The sequence below is a fragment of the Aspergillus ruber genome (assembly GCF_000600275.1).
Source record: "Aspergillus ruber CBS 135680 unplaced genomic scaffold scaffold00009, whole genome shotgun sequence".
NCBI lineage: Eukaryota > Fungi > Ascomycota > Eurotiomycetes > Eurotiales > Aspergillaceae > Aspergillus > Aspergillus ruber.
Genome location: NW_024467305.1, coordinates 37007 through 62005, shown reverse-complemented (window position 1 = coordinate 62005; position 24999 = coordinate 37007). Strand labels below are relative to the sequence as shown.

Genomic DNA, 24999 nt, shown 5'->3' with positions numbered 1-24999 from the left:
CCCCCAAACATCAGAGAAGGTGAGTGCCGTCTATGGAATGTCATTTTTCAAACCATACATTGACGAAGTACGCTAGATAATCTTGCCGAAATAAGAGGCAGTGCTCAAGTTGAGATGATATTTCTTTTCAATGAGATTGTCAACCCTGCGGGGTTTCTGGGAATCCCGGATCCGCCTCCAAATCAAACGCAGTCATGTCGTGGGCCGCACCTATACAAAGACTCACACGCTCTGTGTGTTCAGTGCTTGCATCCGTTATTTACAAAAACCTCAAAAGCTTTTATCGCTGACGGGCTTGCCAACGTGTTATTCGTCCATAGAAATGCAGTACCTCATGCGCTGTATCCGTGATGGCTCTCTTGAGTTACAGTCGAGATGACCCAAGCCAAAGAGAGGTGTATTTATTTGGGGCTGATGAGCCTTCTGCGACAATGATTGATGTTGTCGTAATGAAATACGGTCATTGCTGGTTTTTAGCATCGGCTCTTTTGAAGATGGCACATGCCTGATGTCAGAACCCCATTCACTATGTTGTGGACAAGTACTTACTGGTACTTAAATATGCATCGAATTGCCGAGCTGCCACCAATACCGACGTCGATTGGTCGATTGCAGCTATCCAGCTCCATACAGCCATCTCATGATACGAAACTCCTAGAACGGATCTGCAAATACATAGGATCTAGCCTGCCCAACATTTAAATGCAGTAGGATTCACTGCCATTCCGGCAAGCTTGTGGAAACGGTACGGCTTGAGTCGTAAGCTAAAGCTGAGCTTACATTTGCAGGACCCATTGCAGAACGGCTTCTTCGATACATATGCACAAAAGGTTGTGCGGAGCAGTACGCCATATGGGCTGCACGAAGGTGTGGGTCCTAGGCGAAGAAAGCCATCCTTTACCTTGATATGGACAGTGAATGGTGTACTTGCGACGCAATTATTACGCAAAGTCATTGGAGTCTGTGGAAGCACATTGTCAAACTGCGAAGTGAGTGCATCCAATGATGCTTGTTTCGATTCATTCCATCGCTGACTCCTCTTATTAGGACTCGGCTTGGTCCATTTTATTTCCTGACGAAGAGACAAGTATGGAGACCCCTGTCAGTAATGCTCTCGATTAGCTTTGTCGAGGATGTGTGATCTTCCAATGTCCAAAAGTACAGTCGTTCTGGGACTTTTTCTGATGCGATCTTTGCACCTGCACTGCTTGCGGTCTGTCAACGAAGGATAACCTGCCAGATGTTGTGTGTATCGCTTTTGGAGGAGTGGCATGCTCAGAATTAAACCACGCCTTAGACGACTGCGTGGGTAGGCCAGGAGGCCTTCGCGGTCAGCGTACATGGCACAAAAATGAAGATAACGGCCGCTCCTTTACCTGTCTAATACCTAGAGGCGGTAAGCAGCAAGATAATGCCGACTAGCGAGATCTCTAGGTTCCTAATTTGGCTTGAATCACGACATCTCCGAAACTTATTAGTCAATGGACTTTATGGGGTGCATATAATAAGACGAACTCTAAATGATACCTCGAGGTGTCAGTGTTTTATCGTCAATCTGTCATGACTCAAATTTGCTAATACAGTATAGTACAGCAGCGAGGTTCACCACCCAACTACAGGTCGATGAAGACGAAAAACTCCAAAAGACTATGTGCAACATGCGGTCTTTTGCTCACTTTAAAAACGAAGATAGCAGGGCGCCGTGCCCAGTCCGCCGTTGCAAAAAATGATGGAAGCAGTGTCAAGTTACCCACGGCTGCGTCAAGGCTCGCGGAACAGTATAATCCAAAATTTGACACCATTACAGACCTTTGGGACTATTCCCAAGACTGGGTCCTGTCGCATAGCCGTGATACACCTACACCCGGATAAATATCAGGACGATCTCCAGCAGTGCGGACTATTAGGGAGCATTGTGGAAGTCCACATGGACTCCGAATTCGAAGGTATCAGGCAAATGGAGGATCCCCCATACTGGGCATTGGATACTCTTTACCACATACTCTTACTCCATAGGGAGAAACCTGCAAGTGCAGGAAAACGCCCTGTCCAAAGCAAGCCAGAGTCTCCAAAGAAAAATGCCGCCGCAGAGACGCCACAGCCGGGCATAAGTGCCACAAAAAAAAAAAAAAAAACCATACTCTACCTTTATTTAAAGGAAGGCTTGGCTAATAAACTATACGAAGTCAATGAGTTGCGATACCTGACCACAAAGAGATTTCAGTAAGTGGTCTGAAGGAACTACCAGGCTACCCAGCCGCCCTACAACGAACCAAACGAAACCGAAAGCATCAGGCAGGTTTCAGACGTGATTGGGTCAATCGATGCACTTGCACCCTCGAGGTTGGGACGGCTTCAGATGTCAAATGAGGTAGCTGCGGGTATCTTCAACGGCATCCGGGAGAGGCAGATTCGTATTTTAGGCTCAGCATATGATATCCACAACGCCATTCAACGAATTGTTCGTTTTCCTGAAGTTGCGCTCAGCAATTGAAAATATGCAAACATCTGGCAAGTGGTTCAAAACATCCTTGCTAGACCTACTCTTCCAATGAGCTCTTCCAGTGATCTCGCAGCGTTCTTTACTGGACGGTGTGCGAACCGTCTAGTTCGCAAAGACCGGGATTCAAACGTCAACACAGCCTCGCTGAATGAATTCAACGAGTAGCGACTTGTACTCAAATGCAAGAAACGGCCGAATGGCCTTGGTTTCAGGGTTTTTCTATGGAGTCACATCACAATTCTTGTGTGTTTGGTGCTACAAATAAACGTGGACAAACTATATACAGCTCTCTAATTGTACAGTGATTGGCTTCTGGATGATGACCGCCCATCGATACTATGATGAAGATACTCTCTACATATTGAACCGTCACAGCTTCCGATTCAGGACCAGCAACTATACGAGCGTTACCACCTAGCTTTGCTATTTTTCAGTCATTCAGCATGGAAGTCTCTTATTATCTCGGAGATAATCTCAACAAGAAATAAAAATGGGTGATGAGGAGTCGGCCAATTCCATTCTTGTCTCATCATACCTCCACGCCTGCCGTTGGGATCAACCGCTGAGTTTCGTAAAAGATGATCCCATGCGGCATGGTTTCGGATTCCGACAGCTCTCCCTACGGGATGAAAGAAGAGATGGTGATCCCCAAGTCACCAGTGGACACTCCCGGTACCTCGCTTTCCAGTACAATGACCAGCATGGAATTCCCTCGTCACTATCCTCAGCTTCATCGACTTCGTCGCTTGCGTCGTACCAGTCCATTCGGAACCCTTTCATCTGTGTGTTCAAACGATAAGACCACGAACAAAAGTAAGTAGCGGAGGCCAATATCTCCTAGTCCTAGCTGTCTACCTATGTCCTATATCAAGAGACCAACAGACTTTGACATCGAGTATACGAGTTGACCATACCCGCTTTTTTTTTTTTTTTTTTTGCGTTAGATATGAATTCTTTCATGCGGGTAATGCGGGAGGAGATAGTTCGAGTGAGATGAGGGTCCTTTTGAGAGCACACTGTATTAATCGTGGCGGAAAGCCAGGCATGTGGTATTCCTATTTTCTTTAGCTAGGCTCTCGTGCCATTATGTTTGTCTGTATCTTTAGTGTTGCGGAATGGTTCATGTGCATAGCCAAAATGTCCTTGTAACACGGTATCAGAGCTATTGCTTACTATATGCTATGGATGGGTAGCATTCCCAATCGAGTATTTCTGTATACGCGTACTATATGAAAGGACTCTGTTTGGAGTTCATTCTCTGCACTGATAAAGCACCGGCAATTTTCAATGAATGCTGAGAGATCTAGACAATTCTAAGCGGAGCTAGACTATGGTAAGCTAAACGAAACCAGAAAGAATCTTTGACCGCGTTTTGTATGCGTCAAACGTTTAGCGACAAAGTCTCCATGAAGACCCATATAATGGCCAAATTGAAATCAAAGAGCTATTTCACTCCTGCCTGGCAGTTCTGATTCATGATAAGAAAGAGGGGGGGGGGGAATAGATCGCCATGTCTAGCCTTTGGAATTCCAGCATCTTTTCTATTCTTTTTGTAAAGAAAATGCTTTGACTGCGCTGACCGCTATATCTAAGATCAACATCTTTTATCAAGCATTCATAGTTGGATGTGCAAATATTTAACAGCGTAATCCCTCCTCAGAGTATCTCAAGCGTTTTGATTTCTCTCTCAATCCCTGCAGTCTATGAAGATCATCGGCATGCACGGCATTACCAAGCCTTCCCTGGACCTCTCTGAGGCTAACGATCTGGACAACGATGATCGTGTCAGGATCCTAGCTATCATCGATCAGTTCCGGGAGTTGGGTATCAATGAGGATATCTCTCTTCCACAGGCGAGTATTCCTGAACAATCTTCTACTCGATGATATTGTGTATTCTTATTTGTGGTTGTTGTAGCTCGTCGTCGTTGGAGATCAGTCTAGCGGAAAGTCATCTCTCCTAGAAGGCCTGACCGGACTCTCTTTCCCTGTCGCTTCGGAACTATGCACCAGATTCGCAACGCAGATTGTGCTCCGTCGTGCTCCTGCGTCGGAAGCAGCGGTTTCTGTGTCGATTATTCCGGGTCCTGCTGCTAATGCCGACGAAGCGACCAAGAAGAAGCTGCTAGAGTTTGAGAGAACAATGGAAGAGAAGGATTTCGGGGTCACGCAGTTTAGTGCTATTTTGGATGAGGTACGTTGTCTGTTGAGTTTTCTCAATTGAGGCATCTTCTAACCTCTTCATGTCGCAGGCTGCCCTGGGTGTATGGGTCTTCCGACGACGCAGACAGCAGGATTCGTTGAGCTTGACAAGCGTTTTTCGGATGACATTCTGAAGATCGAGTTGTCAAATCCGGAGCACAGTCATTTGAGTGTTGTGGATGTTCCTGGTCTCTTCCATAGTATGTCGGACGCTTGTGAGGAGCCATAGCGTGCTGCTAACGAGCACTTAAACAGATCCCACAAAGTTTCAAACGATTGAGGATAAGGAGGTCATCCGCAGCTTGATTCAAAGATATATAACTGACAAACGTACCATTATTATGTGAGTACAGCTGCTTCTCTTGTCAAGAACTACATTGACCTTCTCTAGGGCTGTCATGGATGCGCGAAACAACCTGGCCAACCAAGAAGTCTTCCATATGGCTCGTGCTGCCGATCCGGATGGTCTTCGTACCGTTGGTATCATCACTAAGTGTGATGCGCTTCAGGCAGGTGATGAGCACGGTGTAAGTCTATATCATAAGTCAGTAGTTAGACTGGTTGGCTACTAACGGGATTTAGGTTCTCGAGATCTTTCGCAACGAAATGGTACGCCTCAACCATGGCTGGTTCGCCGTGAAAAACCGATCCACGAAAGAAATCAAAGAAGGGGTCACCATGGCCCAGCGACACATCAACGAAAAACAATTTTTCAACACTACTCCGTGGACGAATTTGCGCAGAGATCGTGTCGGTATCAGTTCGCTCAAAAGCTTCTTGGGCCAGGTCTTGTTTGACCATATCCGCAACGAGTTCCCCGGTTTGGTAAACGAAGTCAGGAATCTCGCGAAAGAAACTAATAAATCTTTGGAGAGCCTTGGCCCTTCCCGCCAAACCAGCGCGGACCAACGTCAATACTTGATAAAAAGTGCTGTGAAGTATCAACGTGACGTGTCCAATGTCCTCAGTGGCATTTACTCCCCCAAGCTGGAAAGCGGAAGTCCGCGGAAGCTGAGGACTTGGCTTCGATTCTTGATGGATGAATTTTCTACCCGGATGGCCAAGGAAGGACATCAAAGGGCGTTCAAGCTTGTGAACGGGCGGACTGATCCAGAGTACGCCATATATGCTAACAAGAAAGATGAGGAGAGTAATGAAAATACTGATGAGGATGGTTATGGCAAGAGTGAGGATGAGAGTGCTGATGCGAATGACATCGAAGAATGGATTCGTTCATCGTACCATGAATCTCGAGGGGTGGAGCTTCCTGGAACCGTCAATCCACGTTTGCTAGAGAGCCTGTTCCGTGAGCAATGTACCAATTGGGAGAACCTAGCAACGGAGTATCTGTCCAAGATCGTTAAAGCGGTGGGCGCTTACGACGGAAACGCGCTCAGAGATTTCGTAACAGACAGCTCGGTTCGTCAGAAGCTGCAGACGCGACTCAAGGCCGAAAGGCAAAACGCGGAAGAAGAGATGTTCGCTGAGCTCCGCAACATCCTCGCTGACGAGCTAAGCGGAATTTTGCAAACGGTTAATCCTTCTTATTCCGATATGCTATCCACAACCAGAAATAAACGCGTCCAAGCTCGTGTCGCCTCAATGGCCAACAAGGACCTTACATTTCTTATGATCAGTGAACACCGGTACAATGAGCAACAAACGGTTGATGACATTCATGACATTCTCGCGGCGTACTACAAAGTAGCTCGCCAGCGATTCGTGGACAATGTCATTATCCAGGCCGGAGAAAGATACGTCGTTGGCAAAACGGGCCCCTTGAAGATCTTCTCTGCTGAGTATATTAGTGTTCTTTCGAATGAGGAGCTTTCGAAAATTGCAGGTGAGAGCTATGCCACTTTTGTGGCTCGGACTGAGATTACCTCGCGAGGCGAGAGGCTGCAGAAGGCGCTGGAAATTGCCAGACGTGTGGGAATTTAGTCGGTTCAGGGCCTGTGATGGGAATTAGTACCTGATACACTTGTTACAATAGAATTAAGGGGGTTCGAATACCTTTCTTCTACATTTGCGGTAGTTCTAGAGTTATAGAGATCGGAAGCTGAAGCAGTCGCCGTTGACAGTCATGTTTATGTCTCACTTTTAAGGCAACAGTCCACGTCACATGCCCGCAATCCTGTCGCTGTCTTCCTCTACTTCCTTCATCTACTTCTTCAATTCCTTGGCCTTTTCTGAAAATGGATATAGAAAGTTGCTCTAAATTGTCCGAATTCGACCTGGTAGAGGTTGATTCCCTAGAAGCGCTGGTCATCATCGACAATGACCTAGACCCGCTATCAACAATCGCCCCGGACACCGTCCAAGTATCGGGTCACTTAGGCCATCTTGCTACGAGCTCTCCTCATAAAGTGAATGACCGAGGAGATGCATGTAAAGAGCTACAGATGGAGGATATTTGCTGTTCTGCTCACGGTTTGTCGATTCTCGTGGTATAGTATCTACTCGGCCGTGGTGGACTAGCAAGATCTGACGAGGTTCATAGACGGCTACTAAAGGGGATGTCAAGCATTCTATTCTATTTGATGCTGGCCCTGAAGAAGATGCATGGGAGAGAAATGTTAAGCGCCTATTGCCGGATCTGTCTTCTATAGAGGTGGTGCAATTATCGCATTGGCATCGGGATCATTCAGGTCTGCCACCGGAATGTTTCTTTCTGTTGCAAATAAACTGATGAGATACAGGTGGTCTTCTACGGGCAATTCACATGATTAATGATGCAAAGAAGGCTAAGGATATATCTACTAAACTTGTGTTGGACCTTCATCCGGATCGCCCTGACTACCGTGGACTAGCAATTGGGCACAAGATCATATCGCTTCAAGCCGATCCCAGCTTTGAAGAAATTGAATCGGCCGGAGGAGCTATTGATAAAAATGGCGAAGCGCATACAGTGCTTGATAACTTCTTTCTGATATCAGGAGAGATTCCTCGACGAACAACATACGAGCATGGACTCAAGCATGCAATGCGGTTTGACCGGGAAGAGAACGACTGGTTCTCGGATGAGGTTATTGCTGATGAGCGGTTCCTTATGTGCAATCTCAGAGGTCTGTATTCTACCGTCCTTTCCTGCAAGCTAATTACATTCTGACAATTGCAGACAAAGGAATCGTCGTCTTCACTGGTTGCAGCCATGCGGGAGTAGTCAACACAACAAAACATGCACTTGGTCTCTTGGATAATTCCGTCCCCCTTCATGCTGTCATTGGGGGCTTTCATCTTGCCACAAGTGAGCAAGACCAAATGGAAAGTACAGTCAAAGATCTGAAGAAACTCGACCCGGCTGTTCTCTTACCAGGCCATTGTTCAGGCTGGCGGGCCAAGTTTGCTATTGAGAAGCAAATGCCCGGGATACTTGTACCTTGTTCTGTAGGAATTAATATAACGTTTTAGGCAAGGTACTGAATAATCGACCTGTATACGTACTGCTCAAGGCGTCACTTTGCTCCGCGAAGAGAACCTTAATAATACTCGGTATCTTAACGCCTCAGTAGAGCCTAATCTGAGAGCTAGTTCTCTAGCGCCCTCGTAAAGTCGAAAGGTAGCTCAATAGCGCATTTTCCAGCAAAATGAGAGCACAATGTGAGGGACTCCATATGCGCCAGACTATGGAGAATTCTTCTGTTTCTCTTATACCAACCAATGGTTTCTAAGTCTTGCTATCGAGAAAAAGGAAGAAAAAAGAAGAAGAAGAAGAAGAAGAAGAAGAAGAAGAGCGAACAAGAATATGTGTATGAATTCACTTCGAGCTCGAGTATCCAGCTCCAAGGCGGTTTCCCAAATAGGAAATCCGGGCTTGGCGGAGATGCTCTTTCCTTGTCAAGTCTTCCTCCGCTATTCTACTTCTAAAATCATCCCTCCCTCTCCATCGCATTTGTCTCTAACATATTCCCTATAACTCACATATTGAGGGATCCCTTCATTATTGCCGATTTCGCCGCCTGCTTTACCTCCCGCCATCGCTCCCGCGGTCGCAAAGTCGGTCGTTTGGGAATTGAGAAAGTTGGATGAGTGCGCAACCACCCTCCCCTCACCTACGTCACTTCGTCGTTTAGCTTTGGCTTTTCATCAATATGAATACGAGTTTGGACATCTGGCATTGGGCGTTGGCAATGGATATTGGATTTGCTGGGTCTTAAATGAAGTTTGCTGTTTGCGTGGACACGTGCAGTCAGAGTCGTCGCGGTAATGCCGGATTTGCGGGATTGTGCTGGCTGGAATCTGGAAAATGAGCTGGCTGCTTGCTGGTGGTGTCTTTGCGACGAGCTTGGGGTTCATAAATGGAGAGGAGTGCTGGTGTCCATTGCCTTGGTGTCCGCTGCTCTGCTTTGCAAAATACTCGAGGACTTCAAGTACCGCGATGCTAACAGACTTCTTGGCAGACTTTATTTCTCGATAGCATACACCGTTAAACTCCGACTTGCGCAATGGACGCCAAAGAAATCGAACTTAAAACCAAAGCGTTGGCCAAGGCCGCGACGCAGAACGAATCCGCGTCGACCATCACCTCGATACTCAAGGAACTACAGCAAGGCGTAAAGGCAACGGAGGATCTTTTACGATCGACCCGGGTTGGAATCGTGGTCAACAAATTCAAACAGCACAAGACACCCGAAGTGGCCCGGTTAGCGAGCGAGATCGTCTCCAGATGGCGAACTGAGGTGAACAAGCAAAAGGCCGCTGGGTCACCAGCCAAGGAACGCTCGAGCAGCTCACCACGCCCCGCTGCCGCTACCGCCACCGCTGGCTCCAACGGCAGCTCATCACCCACCAGCGCGACTCCCACAGATAAGGCCTCGAAGCTGTCCGTCGCCCCAGACAAGCGCTCTTGGAAGGCCGATGGTGCCGATATCAACCAAACCTCCAACAGAATTCGCGATAGCTGCATTGGACTCATGTACGACGGTCTCTGCCTCAACTCCACCGAGCCCCCGCGCCTCGTCCTCCAAAAAGCCTCCGCTGTCGAAGCATCCGCCTACAACTCCCTCGGCCCTGAGACTAAAGAACAGTACCGCACTAAGATCCGCAGTCTCTACCAGAACCTAAAAAACAAATCCAACCCGTCACTACGCGTGCGTGTGCTCAACGGTGACGTTACGCCAGATCAGTTCGTGACCATGTCACACGAAGAGCTGCGGTCCGCAGAGCAGCGCGAGAAGGACGCGAGGATCAAGAAGGAGAATATGGATAAGGCAATGGTAGCGCAGGCGGAGCGCAGTATCAGTACCTCTTTACAGTGTGGAAAGTGTGGACAGCGCAAGGTTACTTATACCGAGGCACAGACGCGGAGTGCAGATGAACCGATGACGCTGTTTTGTACTTGTATGAATTGCGGAAAGTCGTGGAAGCAGTAGTCGCGTCTTTCCTGGGGTGTTTGTTATGGGGTGTTCATTCATGGGGTGCTTCCGTTTTGCGGTGTTTTAATATGAGATATCTAGGTGCGAGGTCGGTAACTGGAGTTAGGAGGGAAAAGGTTATTTCTAGTAGGGCTGAATATTACTGCTATCTGCTCCGTACTTTACTAAGTACTTGTTGTTTCTGGTAGCATAGGTAGAGCGTCACAGTGATGTAAAACTGCATAGCCGGAATACTAACAACCAACCACCGACCTTCAATCAACACCAATTCAACCAACTCACTTCAAACAATTCAATCCCAAGCGAACAACTACAATGAAACACACTCGTGCCAATCTCCTAACCCCCGCCCGAAACCTCTGCTCCGCCTTCTCCTCATCCTCCCCCATTCCAACCCTCCTCACCAATTTCACCCACGATCCCTACCCACAAGCCCACGAACACGGCCTCCCGCACCTAGCCCCCTTCCTCGGCCGCACCTTCACCGGCACCGACGGTGTTGCTCGCTACTTCGAAGTCATGGGGTCCGAACTCGGCTTCGAAGACATGTCCTTCGAGCCCGAATCCGAATGGCTCGTCGACACATCCACAATGGCAGTCGTTATCCGCGGGACCGCGAAGTTCTTCGCTAAGCGCACGGGACAAAAGTGGGATGAGGGGTTTGTGTATCGGTTGGGGATTGCGGAGGAGGTTAATGGTGAGGTTGCGGGGAGGGGGCAGCTGAAGGTGCAGGAGTATGAGGTTTGGGCTGATACGGGGGCGGCTTATCTTGCGATTAAAGGAAATTTGGGGGAGGTTTTGGATAAAGAGGCGGAGGGAGGGACTGGGGGTGCCGGGAGGACTAGGAGGAGTCAGGATCGGAAGAGGAGTGGGTGTGGGGAGGTTGTTGGGAGTGGAATGAGTGCGTTTGGGAGCTGTGGGCAGTAGTTGGTTGTGTCTGTGTTTGTGTCTGTCTGGTGTGCATGACGGACGAGGGTCTGTATCAAGTGAGCATGTAATAGATACCATAACATGTCGTCTGGCATCTATCCCTTCTTCGATCGAGAACTAGATTCGCGGAACTCGGTTCCAGAGAGTAAATTCCAAAGCCTGAAACGAAGATTCATGGTTCATTCCACAGCTGCATGTCAGAGTCTCGCCTCAGGTATGACCGTTTCAACCGTTCGTAGGTACTGTAGTGCAGGCCCTCCTGTTCTCGAAGATTCTTCGTGGCAGACTGCAGATTGTAGAGTGCATTGCATCTCTGGATTCTCTGGATCGGATCTTGACATTGGAATGCAGGTCCTGCTTTCCTGGTAATGGCCCGTAGCATGCCGGAGCTGCAGTGTGCTGTGGGTAGCATATGCTGAGCATCATTTCAATCGAAGTAGGTTCTTCTGTGTACTGTGGTCTGTTCTGTGGCTAGTCGATGGCACTATCTTCGAATGACAGCGTTCGTAAAGTCAACAGTGTTTTGTCGAGACATGGTAAAGCGAGAACATCAACAATCGTCACCGTGATCATATCAATTGAACTGATAGCTCGCACGTAGAATAGGTCTCAACAGCAAGTAGTATAAGAGCAAAGTCCAACGAGGACACATGGACAATGTCGAGAGAAGCTGTGTTGTGTGTATGTGTGGGTGTGCGAGGCTCACAACCAACCAGTGGCATACAGTTTATGCTTCAGGCCAACACGCATCACAACGATACACCCAAAGCCCAGACAAGAATCAAAGCATTGTCCCAATCACTCAATCAATTACACCACAATACACAAAACCACTATCTCTTATCAATTCTGAGCCATCAAAAAGCGTCAGAAGCAAAAACCCTCGCCTCAAACGACAATTGGCGGAAAACCCATCCTCGCCTCGCCTGGCTTAGCCTTGGCCCCAATAATTGTCTTGTCAGTCTTTCGTCCAGAAACCGCAAGTTGATAACAGCCTGCCTAGCGCAGCCGCTTTTCCGTGTAGCCTCGTAAACAGTAAACAGTAAACACTCGTACCCGTACTCACTACCGTAACTGTAACAATAACAGCAGTAAACTAATATCGACAGAATAATTGGGGAAAGTTACAAACGGCCGGCCCGGTCTCACTCACTACGCTGGCTCGCTCGTCTTGCAATCCGAATCTGGTAGTTGCCGAGGTTTCTCTGACTAGCTAGCTCTGCTTAGCTCTAGTGACGGATTACTATGGAGCAAATGAGACTCGCGGCCCATGTCCGGGACAAGGAACGCATGGTGTAGCGTAGTGTAGGGTATGGGTATGGGACATGGCGTGGCGGTTCCATGGAATGACGAGGACAGAAGCGAGGGAATGGGACGCGTGGGCGCCAAAAGGGACGAGTCCGCGAAATGTTTGTTTAGGGCGGAGCGCCGAGTGGACCGTGGGAGATTTGGGTGGGCGATCCAAATTCCAGGCGATTCAGGGGGAGGGGTTGGTTAGGCAATACGAACACGAGGGTTACTACGCCGAGCTACACGAAGAGCTACTGAAGAGGAAAAAGTAACTTGGAATCCCTTGATTTAGCTAAATTTACCACTATTAATCACATACATACATGTAAGAAGCGAAGGATAACTCTATGAACGTAGAGCAAACAGAGGGGTAAAAAATAAGTCTATAATACGGGTAAATAATAAGCAAGCTGGGGAAAGGAGCCAGCGCACGCATGTATGCTCAAGCGATATCCAGATATGTGTCGGGAATTAGTAATTAAAAAGGAAATGAGTGTTGTAAAAGCACAGCGTCTACTCATCATCCTCCTCAGCGTCAGCACGAGCGCCAAGGGTGTACCGGCCCTTGCCAGTGTCGTCAACCTCGTGCTCAATAGCGAGCTTGTGGAGGTGGGCGAGGAGGTTCTCGATCTGGGTGTCAGCCTTGGAGCGGGTCTTGCGGCCAAGGTTGTCGAGGGCGGGGATCTCGGTAAGGATGTAGTAGACAACGGCGATGATGATCATAACACCAATAGAGTAACCCCAGATGACAACAACGGTGACAATGTCGACGTCGCCGTTCCTGGAGAAGGTAGCAGTGCTGTCAGGGCTAGTGTGGGTCTCCTCGATACCACCGCTCAACCATCCGAAAACACAGAAGAGGGTGGCAATGACATCGACACCGAAGATGGCACCAACCAGCTGCCACGAGGGCATGGTCTTGGCACCACGGGTAACGAAGATCAGCCAGTTCTCAGTCAGGGACACCTCAAGGAAGAGAATTTCCTGGGGCGAACCGAAGTTCTGGATGACACCACCGTTGGGCAGGAAGAGGGTAGCACGAAGGATCCAGGTACCAACAGCAAGCAGAAGACCAAGGATGACAGAGATCAGCCAGATCTTGGGCAACTGCCACTCGACAGGACGAGCCTCGAAGTGAGCGTTATCGTAGGCAATGGCGATGGTGGCCAAATCAGCGAACAGGGCGATGAAGACAATCAGGTCAGCACGGATGGTCTCGTTGATGATGATCATCGAGGTAACGAGGTAGACTTCCAAGTGCAGACACAGAGCGATACGGTACTGAATGTAGGCCTTCATACGCTGGAAGATCTGACGGGCAAGCTTGATGGCATCGACAATGGTGGAGAGACCAGGGGCGAGGAAAACAATATCAGCAGCAGCCTGGGCAGCCTCGGTGGAACCTTCGACGGCGATACCACAGTCGGCCTTCTTGAGAGAGGGAGCGTCGTTGACACCGTCACCAGTCATGGCAGTCAAGTGACCACGCTGCTGGAGCATCTCGACGACCTGGTATTTGTGCTCGGGGAAAACTTCAGCGAAACCGTCGGCCTTCTCAACAAGGTCGTGCTGGGCAGAGCCGGCAAGACCACCGTGGATGAGACGCTCAGAGTCGTAGACCTTAGTAGAGAGAGCAAGCATCTTGCAGGTTTCCTTGGCGATAGCGATAGCGTCACCAGTCAACATCTTAACAGCGAGACCAAGGTGCTGGGCTTCGGCGATGGTGTGGGCAGTGTCCTCACGAGGGGGGTCGAACATGGGGTACATGCCCAGCAATTGCCAGGGCTCACCCTCCTTCTGGACAGCGACACCGAGAGAACGGAAACCACGGCGAGCGAACTCGTTCGACTTCTCACGGAAGAGGGCAGCCTCCTCCTCGGAGCACTCAGACATGTTGAGAATGGCCTTGGGGGCACCCTTGGCGCAGACATAGCGGACACCGTCGCAGGTACAGATGGTGGTAATACGCTTGGAGACAGGGTCGAAAGGAGTGTACTTCTCGGTAACCCAGTTGCGCGAGAGGATCTCACGGGCCTTGGGGTAGCGGCGGAGAGTCATGATGGTGACCTTGTCGATGGGGTCCAGGTTCTTGAGGTTGTGGTTGGAGGCAATAGCGGCGACAGCCATCATCCAGTTAACATCGACACCCTCGTTGACGTAAGGCTCACGGATGGAGAGCTGGTTGGCAGTCAGGGTACCGGTCTTGTCAGAGCAGAGAACGTCGACACCAGCAAGAGACTCGATAGCAGTGAGCTTCTGGACGATAGCCTTGCGCTCAGCGAGGTAGGCAGCACCGACAGCGAGAGTGGTGGTGGTAACAACGGGAAGACCGACGGGGACACCAATGATCAGAAGAATCAAGGTGTAGTGAAGCAAGTTGTTGTCGGAGAACTCGGGAGTAGCAATCTTCAGGTGACGGTAGAAACCACCAATCCAGGCGGCCAGAATCCAGAACATGACGAGAACCAAGAGAGTAGTACCGATGTGGTCCATGACGGCCTTGAAGTGACCCTGGTCCTGGGCACCCTGCACCAAAGCAGCGGTCTTACCGACGAACGAGTGACGTGCAGTAGCGGTGACAACACCATAGGCCTTGCCACGCTTGCAACCGGTGGTGTAGTAGCAAGTGTCGGTCATGTACTTGTCGACAGCGAGAGATTCACCAGTGATGGCGGATTGGTCAACGGCAACGAGAGAAACACCGAGCTGAGCTTCCATGGCACCCTCATCGTCATCCTCCTTCTCCTTGAGGGTGTCCTCGCCGACGTTGGCGAGGTGCTCCTTGTAGGTCTCGAACATCTCGGGCTTGCTGTAGTCGCAGATAAGACGGACATCACCGGGAATGACAGTACCTTCCTCGACAATGACCTACTGAATTAGCATTTTGTTTTTCTTTATCAAAAGCGGGATTTGGATAAGCACTCACAATGTCACCAGGAACCAGTTCACGGGCAAGAATCTCCTGCTCCTGACCATCACGGACAACCCAAGAACGCATAGCAATGTCACCCTTCAGGGAAGCCACAACATCTGCGGCCTGCTTTTCCTGATACCAACCGACGACAGCGTTAAGAAGCAGAATAGCGATAATGACACCGAAATCAATCCAGTCACGCAGACCGGCAGCGAGAAGGACAGCAAGTTCCATAACTGGGCTGAATTAGTGATTGTCCCATAACTACCCTCAAGTGGATAAAGAAACCTACCATAGAGAATAGGACCACGGAAGTAACCAATGAACTGGATGAAGAAGTTGGTCTTTTCGGTGGTCAACTCGTTCCAGCCAGCCTTCTTGCGACGAGCCTCAATATCGCTGGCACCCAGACCAGTGTGGATGTCGGTGTCGTGCCACTCCTCAGGAATGACAAAACCCTCACCACCCTCATCACTCTTCTTTCCACCGAACTTCCACCAGGGCTTCTTCTTCTCGTCCTGAGAGCGGTTGCCGGCGCTGGAGGTCGAACCGCGACGGCCATCGCGGGCGGTCGAGATGTAACGGTTCAGGGCGCTGTACTCGTCGAGGTTGCCATCATCAGGGGCGCTGCGAGAATGGTCACCATTCTCCACGTCGGGAGCATAGGAGATTCTCCGCTCCGCCATTTTTGTTGCTGCTGGCTCACAAAGCCTATCGAACCCAACTATGAGAGCGGATGCTGCAAAAAAAGTGGACGGGAAATGGCTGAGAGACGGACAATCCTATAAGACAAAGAGAAAAGAAAGAGAGAAGAGAGGGAAAAGAACGAGAGACGATGGGTGGGAAAAGAGAACCCTTTAATATGTTCGAGGAATGAGGGAGCAGGAATGGGAAGAGAGGTAAGAGACGGAACAGGGCACGGGACCACAGGCCGACACAAACACGTCCTGCTCGCGGGTGGTTCTAAGCTCCAACGGGCGACTTTCCCAATTTTTTTTTAATTTCTTTTTTTTATTATTATTTTGTTTTTGTTTTTTAATAAATTATGGAGAATGACCGGAATCAGTAGCCACTGACAGTGCAGGGATTGCTCCCTAGTCACGCTCTGCTGCATTCACTCACATTAGACTTGGCCTTGGCACTAAACTCTGTCGGGAATGGTTCCAGTGGGTCCATTTATTTTTTATTATTATTTTTCATTTGTTTTTTTCTTCTCCTTTTCCTATTTTGCCTTAGCGCAGTGGAGTTTCGGATCCCGCATCTGGTCTAGCCGTAATATACCATGAAAACTCTGTTTCCCATTGTCTTGTAACCATACGATGTCGGTTTCTGGTACAGAGTCATTTTCCCTTTTGATACATCTCTCTACGTTTACCCTCATCGGGAGAATCGTGCCGATGTTCTCTCTCTCCCACTCTCTGTCCCCATAGTCCTCAATCCATAAGGCCAGACTCTGGGGTCGTTCGTCATGGGTAAAATTACCACCCGCTGGTATGTACTGGTAATCGTACACGGCAACTCGGCCTGTTACCAACTCGTCCCACGACACCTCTTATTCACACACACCTTTTGTGAGTATGCGCGATTTTCTGCGACAGTGGCCAAGCGAATAGTATTACCATCCTTTTACTTGCTTCTTCAATTACAAGTACTCTGTACCAATTCGTGTTCAATATCATCGTAATAAGAAAGCAGTAAATGAATCTATAAGACATAACTATGTACATTACGAATAGTCCGAGAGTCTTTCTGTATGTCTATCCTCTTGTATGTACATTCCCTTGCAGCGTCGATAATTAACCCGTCATATCTGATACAGGCGGTGATACATACATAGAGTCTGCGTTCTTCCATGAGGATTCCATCTCCATACCTTAGCGATCAGAACCACGGGTGCAGAGTCCGCGGAAATGCAAGGGCGAATCACGTTTATTGTTTGCCAAGCATACTACAAAAGTGGTATTCTTGTCCATAGGAAAATATGCGTAAAAAAGCCGAAGTATTTACTCGGATTTACAGATTTAGTCGGGTTCAGACTCAGTATAGGAGTAATCACTGCAAACTAGTGCTGGATGACGTATGATTAATAGCATCGATTCCTATTATGTTTATCCTTATCGGCTCTATTATCTCCCCACGTCGCCTCACCGTCGATCTATACAGGTACCTCCGTACAGACACTAGACACTACGGAAGACCGCCCAAATATGGGCGATGCGCACATGACCCGAGCGCCATTTAACATGGAGACTATTGCTTTCCCCACGCCGAACTCCATACAATAATACCACTACGCGGCAGTCGAGAACGTGCCTAGACGTAGTTTAGCGCGCTGATTTCATTCTCGTCTTTTTTTTGTGCGATATGCGATATTTACGAGTATACGAAGTGGTTGATATCGGTGAGGGAATTAAGGGGCTGGAAAGCACTCCATACTCCATCGTAGGAACTCCGTCTGGATATCCGAACATGACATCCACAACGGTCGAATGATGTCTGTCGGTGTCGGAGATGACAGTCGTAATTGTCGAATGAGAAATAGAATACGCAGTCTCGCTGCAGAGACGCCTCCCCGCATTCGTTCTTTTTTTAAATCTATCAGGTCCCAACCTCCGAGTCAAGCAGATAGTCCTTTGTGCTCCGTAAAGAGTAATGTGTCTTCTGACACCCTATGTCAATCGGATGGCTATGCTTGGGATTATCGGGCTGCCTGGGTGCAAACTTTCCTTACAGGACACGGTAGTCGTCGTAGACAAAGACCTTATTCTAAGAGTACGGAGTAAACTGCATAAACGTACATCAACGAGATCCAAAGATAGTGGCCAATAATGGCTGTCCAGGCATCTATCCATCTGCCTGGAAAAGCTTCGATGTCCTCAAACCCTGTCGGTTGCCGGCAGGCAGTGATATTACATCGAGGATTGACATGATCTCGATATATTTTCGACGACACAGCCCGAAAGCCGCGATTTTACCTGCAGGCGGATGGCATTCCAGACGGCTTCGAAAATATATCTCCGTTTACACCGGCAGCGAATGAGTAATGTTCTATATCTTTCTATGCTAGTACAGAATACACCAGGTTGGACCATGGATACAGCATTGCATCGGTATTCGTTGTACAAAGTTGCCTCACCCGATCGAAAGTATATTATGACAGACAGCCATGACAGCGGCTCAAAACCGGTTCAAATTTTCAAAACACTGGATGACAGTCGGAAGTCTGATTTGGCATCTATGACAGATCGATTGATAACAAGAAAACGCAAGCCATAGTTGTTCATGGGATTCGAGCCCATTCTACGGAACCGGGGACACCACATGGTGTTTCTGTTTCATTATTATCGCAGTTCCGCGGTTGAGCGCTTTGAAATGAGTGAATTTAAAACGCAGTACTTACAGATTGTCTAGGTACATATATGCCTCATGAGGCATATAGACGTGCGAGATTTTGACAGAATCGAAGCAATGCTAATTTCACATTATCATGATCCATCGTCTTGAAAATTAATATAATGAACTCAACTATACGAGATACTCACATCAATGATATCGCTCGCTCGTACTTTTGTCACCCCAGATTCTCTTCTCCAGATCAAGCATAGTGCGGAGTACAGACAAAACCGTCACATTCCGGTGTCTCTTTCTGGATGCAGCGCCTTTCGCGGCTCATCCAATCTAACTGAACAGTACCCATAAACTACCGATAACTACGGCCACAAAGTAGCATCTCAAACCTCCACGCTACTCGACTCCAACAAGTACGGTGAGATACCACAGCTACAGTAAAACCTGTAATGGTTACTCCGTACTTAGACTATCTGTGGGATTCCGGGGGATTCTCAGCACAGTCGCTTCCCAAAAAAAGAAAAAAACAGCCATCGACGTAAGCCAAGAGCTTGGGATCGTCTTTCCTTCCCCATACTGTAATCCTCCTCCCTTCATTCATTTCGAGCTAGCAAGAAATAGCTACTGATTCCAGCCTCTTTATTTTTTTATGTATGTCTCTGTTCTGGTTGCAGATATTATGTACTTACTTGTCTGCTTTATTGATGGTTATTATAAATACTTGGATTTCGATATGCGCGGTGCAGGAAGGAAGAAAGTGTGAGTCGTTCTCAGTTTTTCTCGTTTTTTTCTCCATCGAGGATAATTAGAGTAGTACCTTGAGTGGAGCGTCTTGTATCGTCCGTATGTATCAGGTGTATCGCGTATGGATACGAGTTGTGGTGTGTATTGTACGAGTGGAAATAGTGTGGGGTGCGTGGGAATTGACATCCCGCTCCCTCCAACATCCTTGATATCGATCCCAAGCCAAGACAAGCAGGAAGACACGCAGCCTCTGTCCAATCTCACTCTACAAGAGTCCTCCGTCCAATCCGTATCCTCCTGTAGTCATCTGCACTTCAATATCCACGTCGATCCAGAAATCCGACGAACAAGAGCGAATTCCGGGGTGTGAGAAATAATTCGCCTCCAGCGCAACTCCGTACGGGTGTTCCGGTCAATGCATCACGACTACTCCATACAATTCCTCCATACTCCGACTATGTAAACGCCGGTCTGGAGAATCTGACATCAACGTGGCTAGTCCGGAGACCATCCATCTTGCAGTTCACCGCTGCGATGCGAGAATATGCATTGCTCGTACGTACAAAATACCACCACCCATTCTACGGCATACGCCCTACGGGCACATTATCCATCCCGTATATCCCGTGCCGACTCTCCCACGGGCTCCCATTCCGAAAGATGGGATCCAAAATGCCTCATATCGAGTATGTATCGGGGGTGAAGCGAGGCGAGACGATGTACAGGTACATGCGTGCTACTTGCAGCAACCGGTACTCCGTAGTGAGTTGTCATGTTCTGGACGTTTTCTAGAAAAACGGTCGAAGGTTATCGTACTCTTGAGGTGGACCATGGTCCCTGATTCGCGTGCTGGACGAGGCCTCGGTTGGACGGTACTGGACTTAATTCGGAATCGGCTGTCTTACTTTGTCTCTACACAGTAACCATGGCACAGTATCATACGGCAAATCGGTTAACCGTCCTCGACAGCCAGACAAGACAGACTGAGGAGCAAAATTCCCATTGCGGCTAGATCCGCCTCGCTTGTCCGACCAATCACCAGTCCACCAAATCGTTGTCATCAATAATACCATGCTAACACCTAAACCGGAATACCACACTAAGATACACTTGTACCTGTACAGGGTACTTGTACCTTACTAGTAAAAACTACTAGGACAAACTAGGCGTGTTCCTACAGTAGCGCGGGCCTAATTTGCCCATGGCGTAATGTCACAGGCCCAACCAAAAGGGAAGGCGGCTCCATCGTCCGACTAGCCGATTGATTGGTTCCACTGGCCGATCGTGAGGGATTTTTGTAGGTGAGCTTTTGCCATGGATGGGGTACTTTGGACGAGCGAGTCGGGATTTCCGCGGATGGCATATTCATACTTGAGATTGAGAGTACGGAGTACTACCGCAGACTATGTCTGAGTAGCTATGGCACTGCAATTGTATCCGTAGAGTGGCATGCACTTGTAGTATGCTGCTACATACATGCTACTGTGTCCATGCTACTGCGCAGTGGCAATTCGTATCGAGCTCGGACCGGCCACAGAGGCCGAGGCCGACTCGGCGTCCTTGTACTTTCAGTAGTCTTTAGCAATCGCAACACACCTTCTATCAGAGTAGGTAGGTATCATCTCCATGACCCCATCGGCGCCAGTTCTGGACTTTGCGGTTAGTCTTTGCACAGACATTGTCCGGCACTCTATCCAATAGACTTGGCCTAGTAAGGCGAGAAGTTGACGTACTCTAAATGTAATAGCCAACGGATACAAGGCATCGGTTACTTTTTAGGTATTATCTAACTACGTTTCCTGTTCGGGAATTCGCCATTGCCATCTGAGCAATTGGAGGTGAGGTGAATAATGGAGATAAAATGGAGTATCTGTTCCGCCGGCGTTGCCCGGTCGGGAACTCGGCACCGGCACACACGAGGGTCGGGAACCAAACAGTGCGGTTTTTTGGTTCCGACGTGAGAACTTTTTTGTTTGATGCGACGCGAAACACTGACAGGTTTGAAGATAAGGCTGTTGTTCAAGACAGAATTGAATTGCTCAGAGGAATTGCCCACCTGACAATGGTGAATGCCATTATTGGTGGCGGCGGGTCATGTGACTTTCCTACAGACAGTAGGCCTCATGTCTATCCTCCTTACTCTGTACTCGGGGGTTACTCCTACACCTGCTCTTACTGCCATTGTTGGTGATATTTCCAGCTGCTGTTTCAAGCTCGCCTGTTTCAAAACGCCCAAACCCACATGATTCAGGTCTATTACAGTTGCAGGTTCTTCCACGGAAATTGGAAAAACAACTAACATCATACCCCGTGTAGGTACCCATGATCAACTGTTCATCAGCGCGACGCGACTCGTATCGACATCGTCGTTGTTGATCGCTATATTGGCGATGACATCACATAGAGTTTCACTCAGTCTCCGTGCAGAGTACTGTACAGAGCTTAGGTACTCGGTCACTGACTGTATTCGTCCAGTACGCCCGTGATTTTCCCACGCTACTGTATGAGTCAAATTCAAAGTGCACTTGTGCCTGAATCTTGATAAGGGTCTAATCGCGATAAAGTTTGACGATGTGAGTCCGGTTTAATATAGCACTGTCTTAATACTATCCCCCCCGGTATCCCCCGTACTCTGTGGTCTCCCTACGGAGCACCCTAGACTCTTACTTTTTGTCTACCGTGACCGTGCTCAACGCCAAGAAGATACGATATGGAGATGCACACCGTGGGCGCAATAGTTGAAAGGGGTGATGATTAGCCGGGGAGACTCGGTTAATCCCATGCTGTATCAGAAGATCATCAGTCAGGGGTTGTGGCTATCGTACGGAGTACAAGCACTGTCGGGGTCAAGAAAGAGTAGTAAGAGCAAGAGGATGTCGTAAGAGCCAAGGAACGCACTGCAAAGCACCTATCTATTCAAGAGCAACCATCCTGCACATCTGTACATCCCTGCATCGCACTGCCTCGTTCATTTTTCATTGTTTTGGTCCAGCCAAGAATGATCCCACCCATCCCATATCCTCATACTTCATTTCCTCGAGAGGATATCTGCCAAGAGGAATCTGCGTCTCATTCATTCCTTTTAGGCCACTTTGTCCAGGATATTTATTGGTCTTGGCGAGTATCCCTGTCTTGTCTCATCCTGTCTCATCTCTGCCCTTGTTGGATTCGATCCGTATCATGTTCAACCGAGATAACCAGTGCCACTACATACCTTATCAAGTCATGGGCAAATACGGGGGTAAGGTTCTCCGGATCGACCGAGTAGATAGACGCGACTATAATCTTGGCGGATTAACATGTAGTCTGGGGTTTGTTTGTTGCGATTCATGAGTGAGGAGAGTTTGGCAATCCAATCCAAAGTCCAGTGTAAGGAGTACATAGTACGTATGGAGAGAGGCTGTGTAGTCAATGGAGGACAGCCAAGAACGACGAGGAGGTTAAGATGTGATTCTACGGTAGTCTAAGTCTGTATTCGTAGTCTGGGTCGGATGCGACTATCCTCTGTACTCCGGACAAGAAAAAAGGGATCTTGGCGTTTGGACGGGGATGGGATGGGTTGAGTTACATGCAACGGTGGAGGACTACGGAGTGCTCTGTAGTTACAGTGGTAGTGGTTTCTTGAGCGCCGTGTATAAGGAACACTTGTGGTTGTAGTTGTACACAAACTGGACTGGGCCGTCAGTCACGGACTATTTTTGTATGCTTTTGTCTGTCTTGGGGATGCTTGTGGAAGGTGCTCGCGCTCTCTTGGGGGGATGTTTTACGTCCTGGAGCTGTGTTACAAAGTGCTTTGGTGGAGATTATGTAGTTGTGTTGCACAGCAGGATTCATTGTCGGTGGGTTAAATCGGAGACGGGGGTGGCTGTTGTGCAACGGCGTTGATGTGAGGCTCTGGCTTTGTTGCTGTGGTGCGGAGAATATATGCATCTGCATATACGAGTGAGCTGTAGATATGTCTGCTGTAGAGATTGGGTGCGTTGTGGATGTATATCTTACATCGATATTGTCATTGAAGGGCTATCAGGATTAGCGATATATATCTTACCTGCAAATGTAGTTGTATGGCCATCCAAGTGCCAAGTGAATATATATATCTGACATCGGCCTTCGTCATGACATGTCAGCATATGAAGGAATGATATCAAAAGTTATGGCCATGTGGCGTATACTGCTCTGGTCACAATGATATATATTGGAAGATTCTTCTTCTTTTAGCATATATCATGTGTCAGTATCGAAAACTATACGCTATCCATGGGCGTCAAAAGAGGCAACCAAACAACCACGGCACGCAAGGTGGGTAGGGATGACGATGATGACTTAAAGTGTCATGTGGTAATGTATGTTAAGAGTGCATATAACACCTTAGAAATGTGGCTGGCTGACCGTTGGCAAGGGAATCTGATATTGAATACATTATGGATAAATGCTGTAAGGGTTGATAGTTGATTGGATAGTACTCTGTACGGAGTGCAGCGATATCGATTTGTACATAATGAGACGGAGATATAGTCCGTAGAAGAGATGCATCAACAAGCTTATTCGAATGGATCGATGGAGACTGCTCGTTAAGGCCTAAGGCCTATAATGTACTAGACTATGAGAGGATCTCGAGATTGTAAGAGATGAAGTAAGGGTGGCCAAACATGGCTTCCAAGTCCTATTCTATTTCCATTCAAGGCTCTGTGACTTTCCGTGGAACGAGTAGCAAAGCAACGAAAGAGGAGGAATTGGCTTGACAACGAGGACAAGGAGTGGACGTGAATGTTCAAAATGAACTGGAGAGAAAACTACAGACACTGATCAAGGACTAGACAGCCACCCCAACACGAGTCATCGGATTCTACCACCCAGACCGACGACAACTCCAGTATCACATCTGGTGCCAACTCTGTGACTTCAAACTCTTCAGCTTTTCGTGGCAACGACCTAGGATGGCCCAAGAGTGGGCCATTTGTTGAACGAGTCCTGCCTATGCGCAGAATTTCTTTCCTTCAGTGTCACCACTACCGCAACGAGCTTAACACACCTTCGTGTCTCACTCTTATATACAGAACAACGGTGTCACACAACCTAGTTAGCCATCACTATCACTGCATGTGGATCCGGGAAACGACGTATTTTACCTGTCTTTTCTACAGTGGAGCATTATCGCTACTATAAGCATACAAGAGCAGGTCCTCGTCTCACTTGCAATCTAATATTAACTTGACTCGGTGTCAATTTGTCCCAGTTTCAATTCGTCTTTCAGATTTGGAACCATATCAACACAACACCTAAGATAAAGAAGGAAATCGACTGTGTGGCTTACCTTCCATTAGACACTTTTACCAACTCTTCTCCACACACCTCCTGATAATCCTGCCGATATTCGGTGGTTTCTGGCTTCCAGAAATTGCAGCAGAACGAAAGTAGTTATGGCATAATGACTCTCCAGCGAGGAACAAGTACGTGCCCAATTATTAAGCCCTGCTCTGTTTTCTGGCATCTGACAGATCGAGCTCACACTCCATGGGACCACAGCAAAAGAATATCCGAATCGATCGCAGAATAAAATCGCGGACCAGATGACGGAAGCGCAGAAAATGGCAGATTGTCCAACAAGAGACTCTTTGGAAACAGAATGACAAGATAGAGACCCCTAGTGAAGGACAAGCAAAACAAAGCGCGACTGAAGGAGAAGCAGAGAGC

General features: G+C 48.3%; 7 protein-coding genes across 7 annotated transcripts; 6 read left to right on the top strand and 1 right to left on the bottom strand.

Moving 5' to 3' along the window:
- Positions 1–1588: 1588 nt before the first annotated feature.
- On the top strand, positions 1589–2116 carry EURHEDRAFT_411218 (uncharacterized protein). The gene has a single exon (XM_040781554.1). It carries the CDS (start codon positions 1624–1626, stop codon positions 1870–1872), a length of 249 nt encoding a protein of 82 aa, XP_040639756.1. The 5' UTR covers positions 1589–1623; the 3' UTR covers positions 1873–2116.
- Positions 2117–2993: 877 nt separating this feature from the next.
- EURHEDRAFT_376599 (dynamin family protein) lies at positions 2994–6645 on the top strand (the record flags this gene model as incomplete). The annotated part of the gene is made up of 7 exons (XM_040778871.1): positions 2994–3287; positions 4421–4696; positions 4755–4766; positions 4817–4904; positions 4960–5047; positions 5096–5231; positions 5287–6645. The coding sequence occupies 7 exons, from the start codon at positions 2994–2996 to the stop codon at positions 6643–6645; spliced, it is 2253 nt and encodes a 750-aa protein (XP_040639755.1).
- A 229-nt stretch (positions 6646–6874) lies between these two features.
- EURHEDRAFT_411211 (MBL fold metallo-hydrolase) lies at positions 6875–8136 on the top strand. The gene is made up of 4 exons (XM_040781553.1): positions 6875–7151; positions 7205–7352; positions 7404–7769; positions 7823–8136. The coding sequence occupies exons 1-4, from the start codon at positions 6900–6902 to the stop codon at positions 8113–8115; spliced, it is 1059 nt and encodes a 352-aa protein (XP_040639754.1). The 5' UTR covers positions 6875–6899; the 3' UTR covers positions 8116–8136.
- A 607-nt stretch (positions 8137–8743) lies between these two features.
- On the top strand, positions 8744–10235 carry EURHEDRAFT_360124 (transcription elongation factor DST1). Its single transcript, XM_040778484.1, has 2 exons — positions 8744–9035; positions 9105–10235. Exon 2 carries the CDS (start codon positions 9150–9152, stop codon positions 10074–10076), a length of 927 nt encoding a protein of 308 aa, XP_040639753.1. The 5' UTR covers positions 8744–9035; positions 9105–9149; the 3' UTR covers positions 10077–10235.
- A 159-nt stretch (positions 10236–10394) lies between these two features.
- On the top strand, positions 10395–11006 carry EURHEDRAFT_401721 (uncharacterized protein; the record flags this gene model as incomplete). The annotated part of the gene is made up of 1 exon (XM_040780105.1): positions 10395–11006. One exon carries the CDS (start codon positions 10395–10397, stop codon positions 11004–11006), a length of 612 nt encoding a protein of 203 aa, XP_040639752.1.
- A 538-nt stretch (positions 11007–11544) lies between these two features.
- Positions 11545–12130, top strand: EURHEDRAFT_360107 (uncharacterized protein). Its single transcript, XM_040778483.1, has one exon. The coding sequence runs from the start codon at positions 11667–11669 to the stop codon at positions 12039–12041; it is 375 nt and encodes a 124-aa protein (XP_040639751.1). The 5' UTR covers positions 11545–11666; the 3' UTR covers positions 12042–12130.
- Positions 12131–12812: 682 nt separating this feature from the next.
- Positions 12813–15899, bottom strand: EURHEDRAFT_453690 (plasma-membrane proton-e; the record flags this gene model as incomplete). Its single annotated transcript, XM_040784143.1, has 3 exons — positions 12813–15167; positions 15226–15449; positions 15506–15899. The coding sequence occupies 3 exons, from the start codon at positions 15897–15899 to the stop codon at positions 12813–12815; spliced, it is 2973 nt and encodes a 990-aa protein (XP_040639750.1).
- Between the last annotated feature and the right edge of the window lie 9100 nt (positions 15900–24999).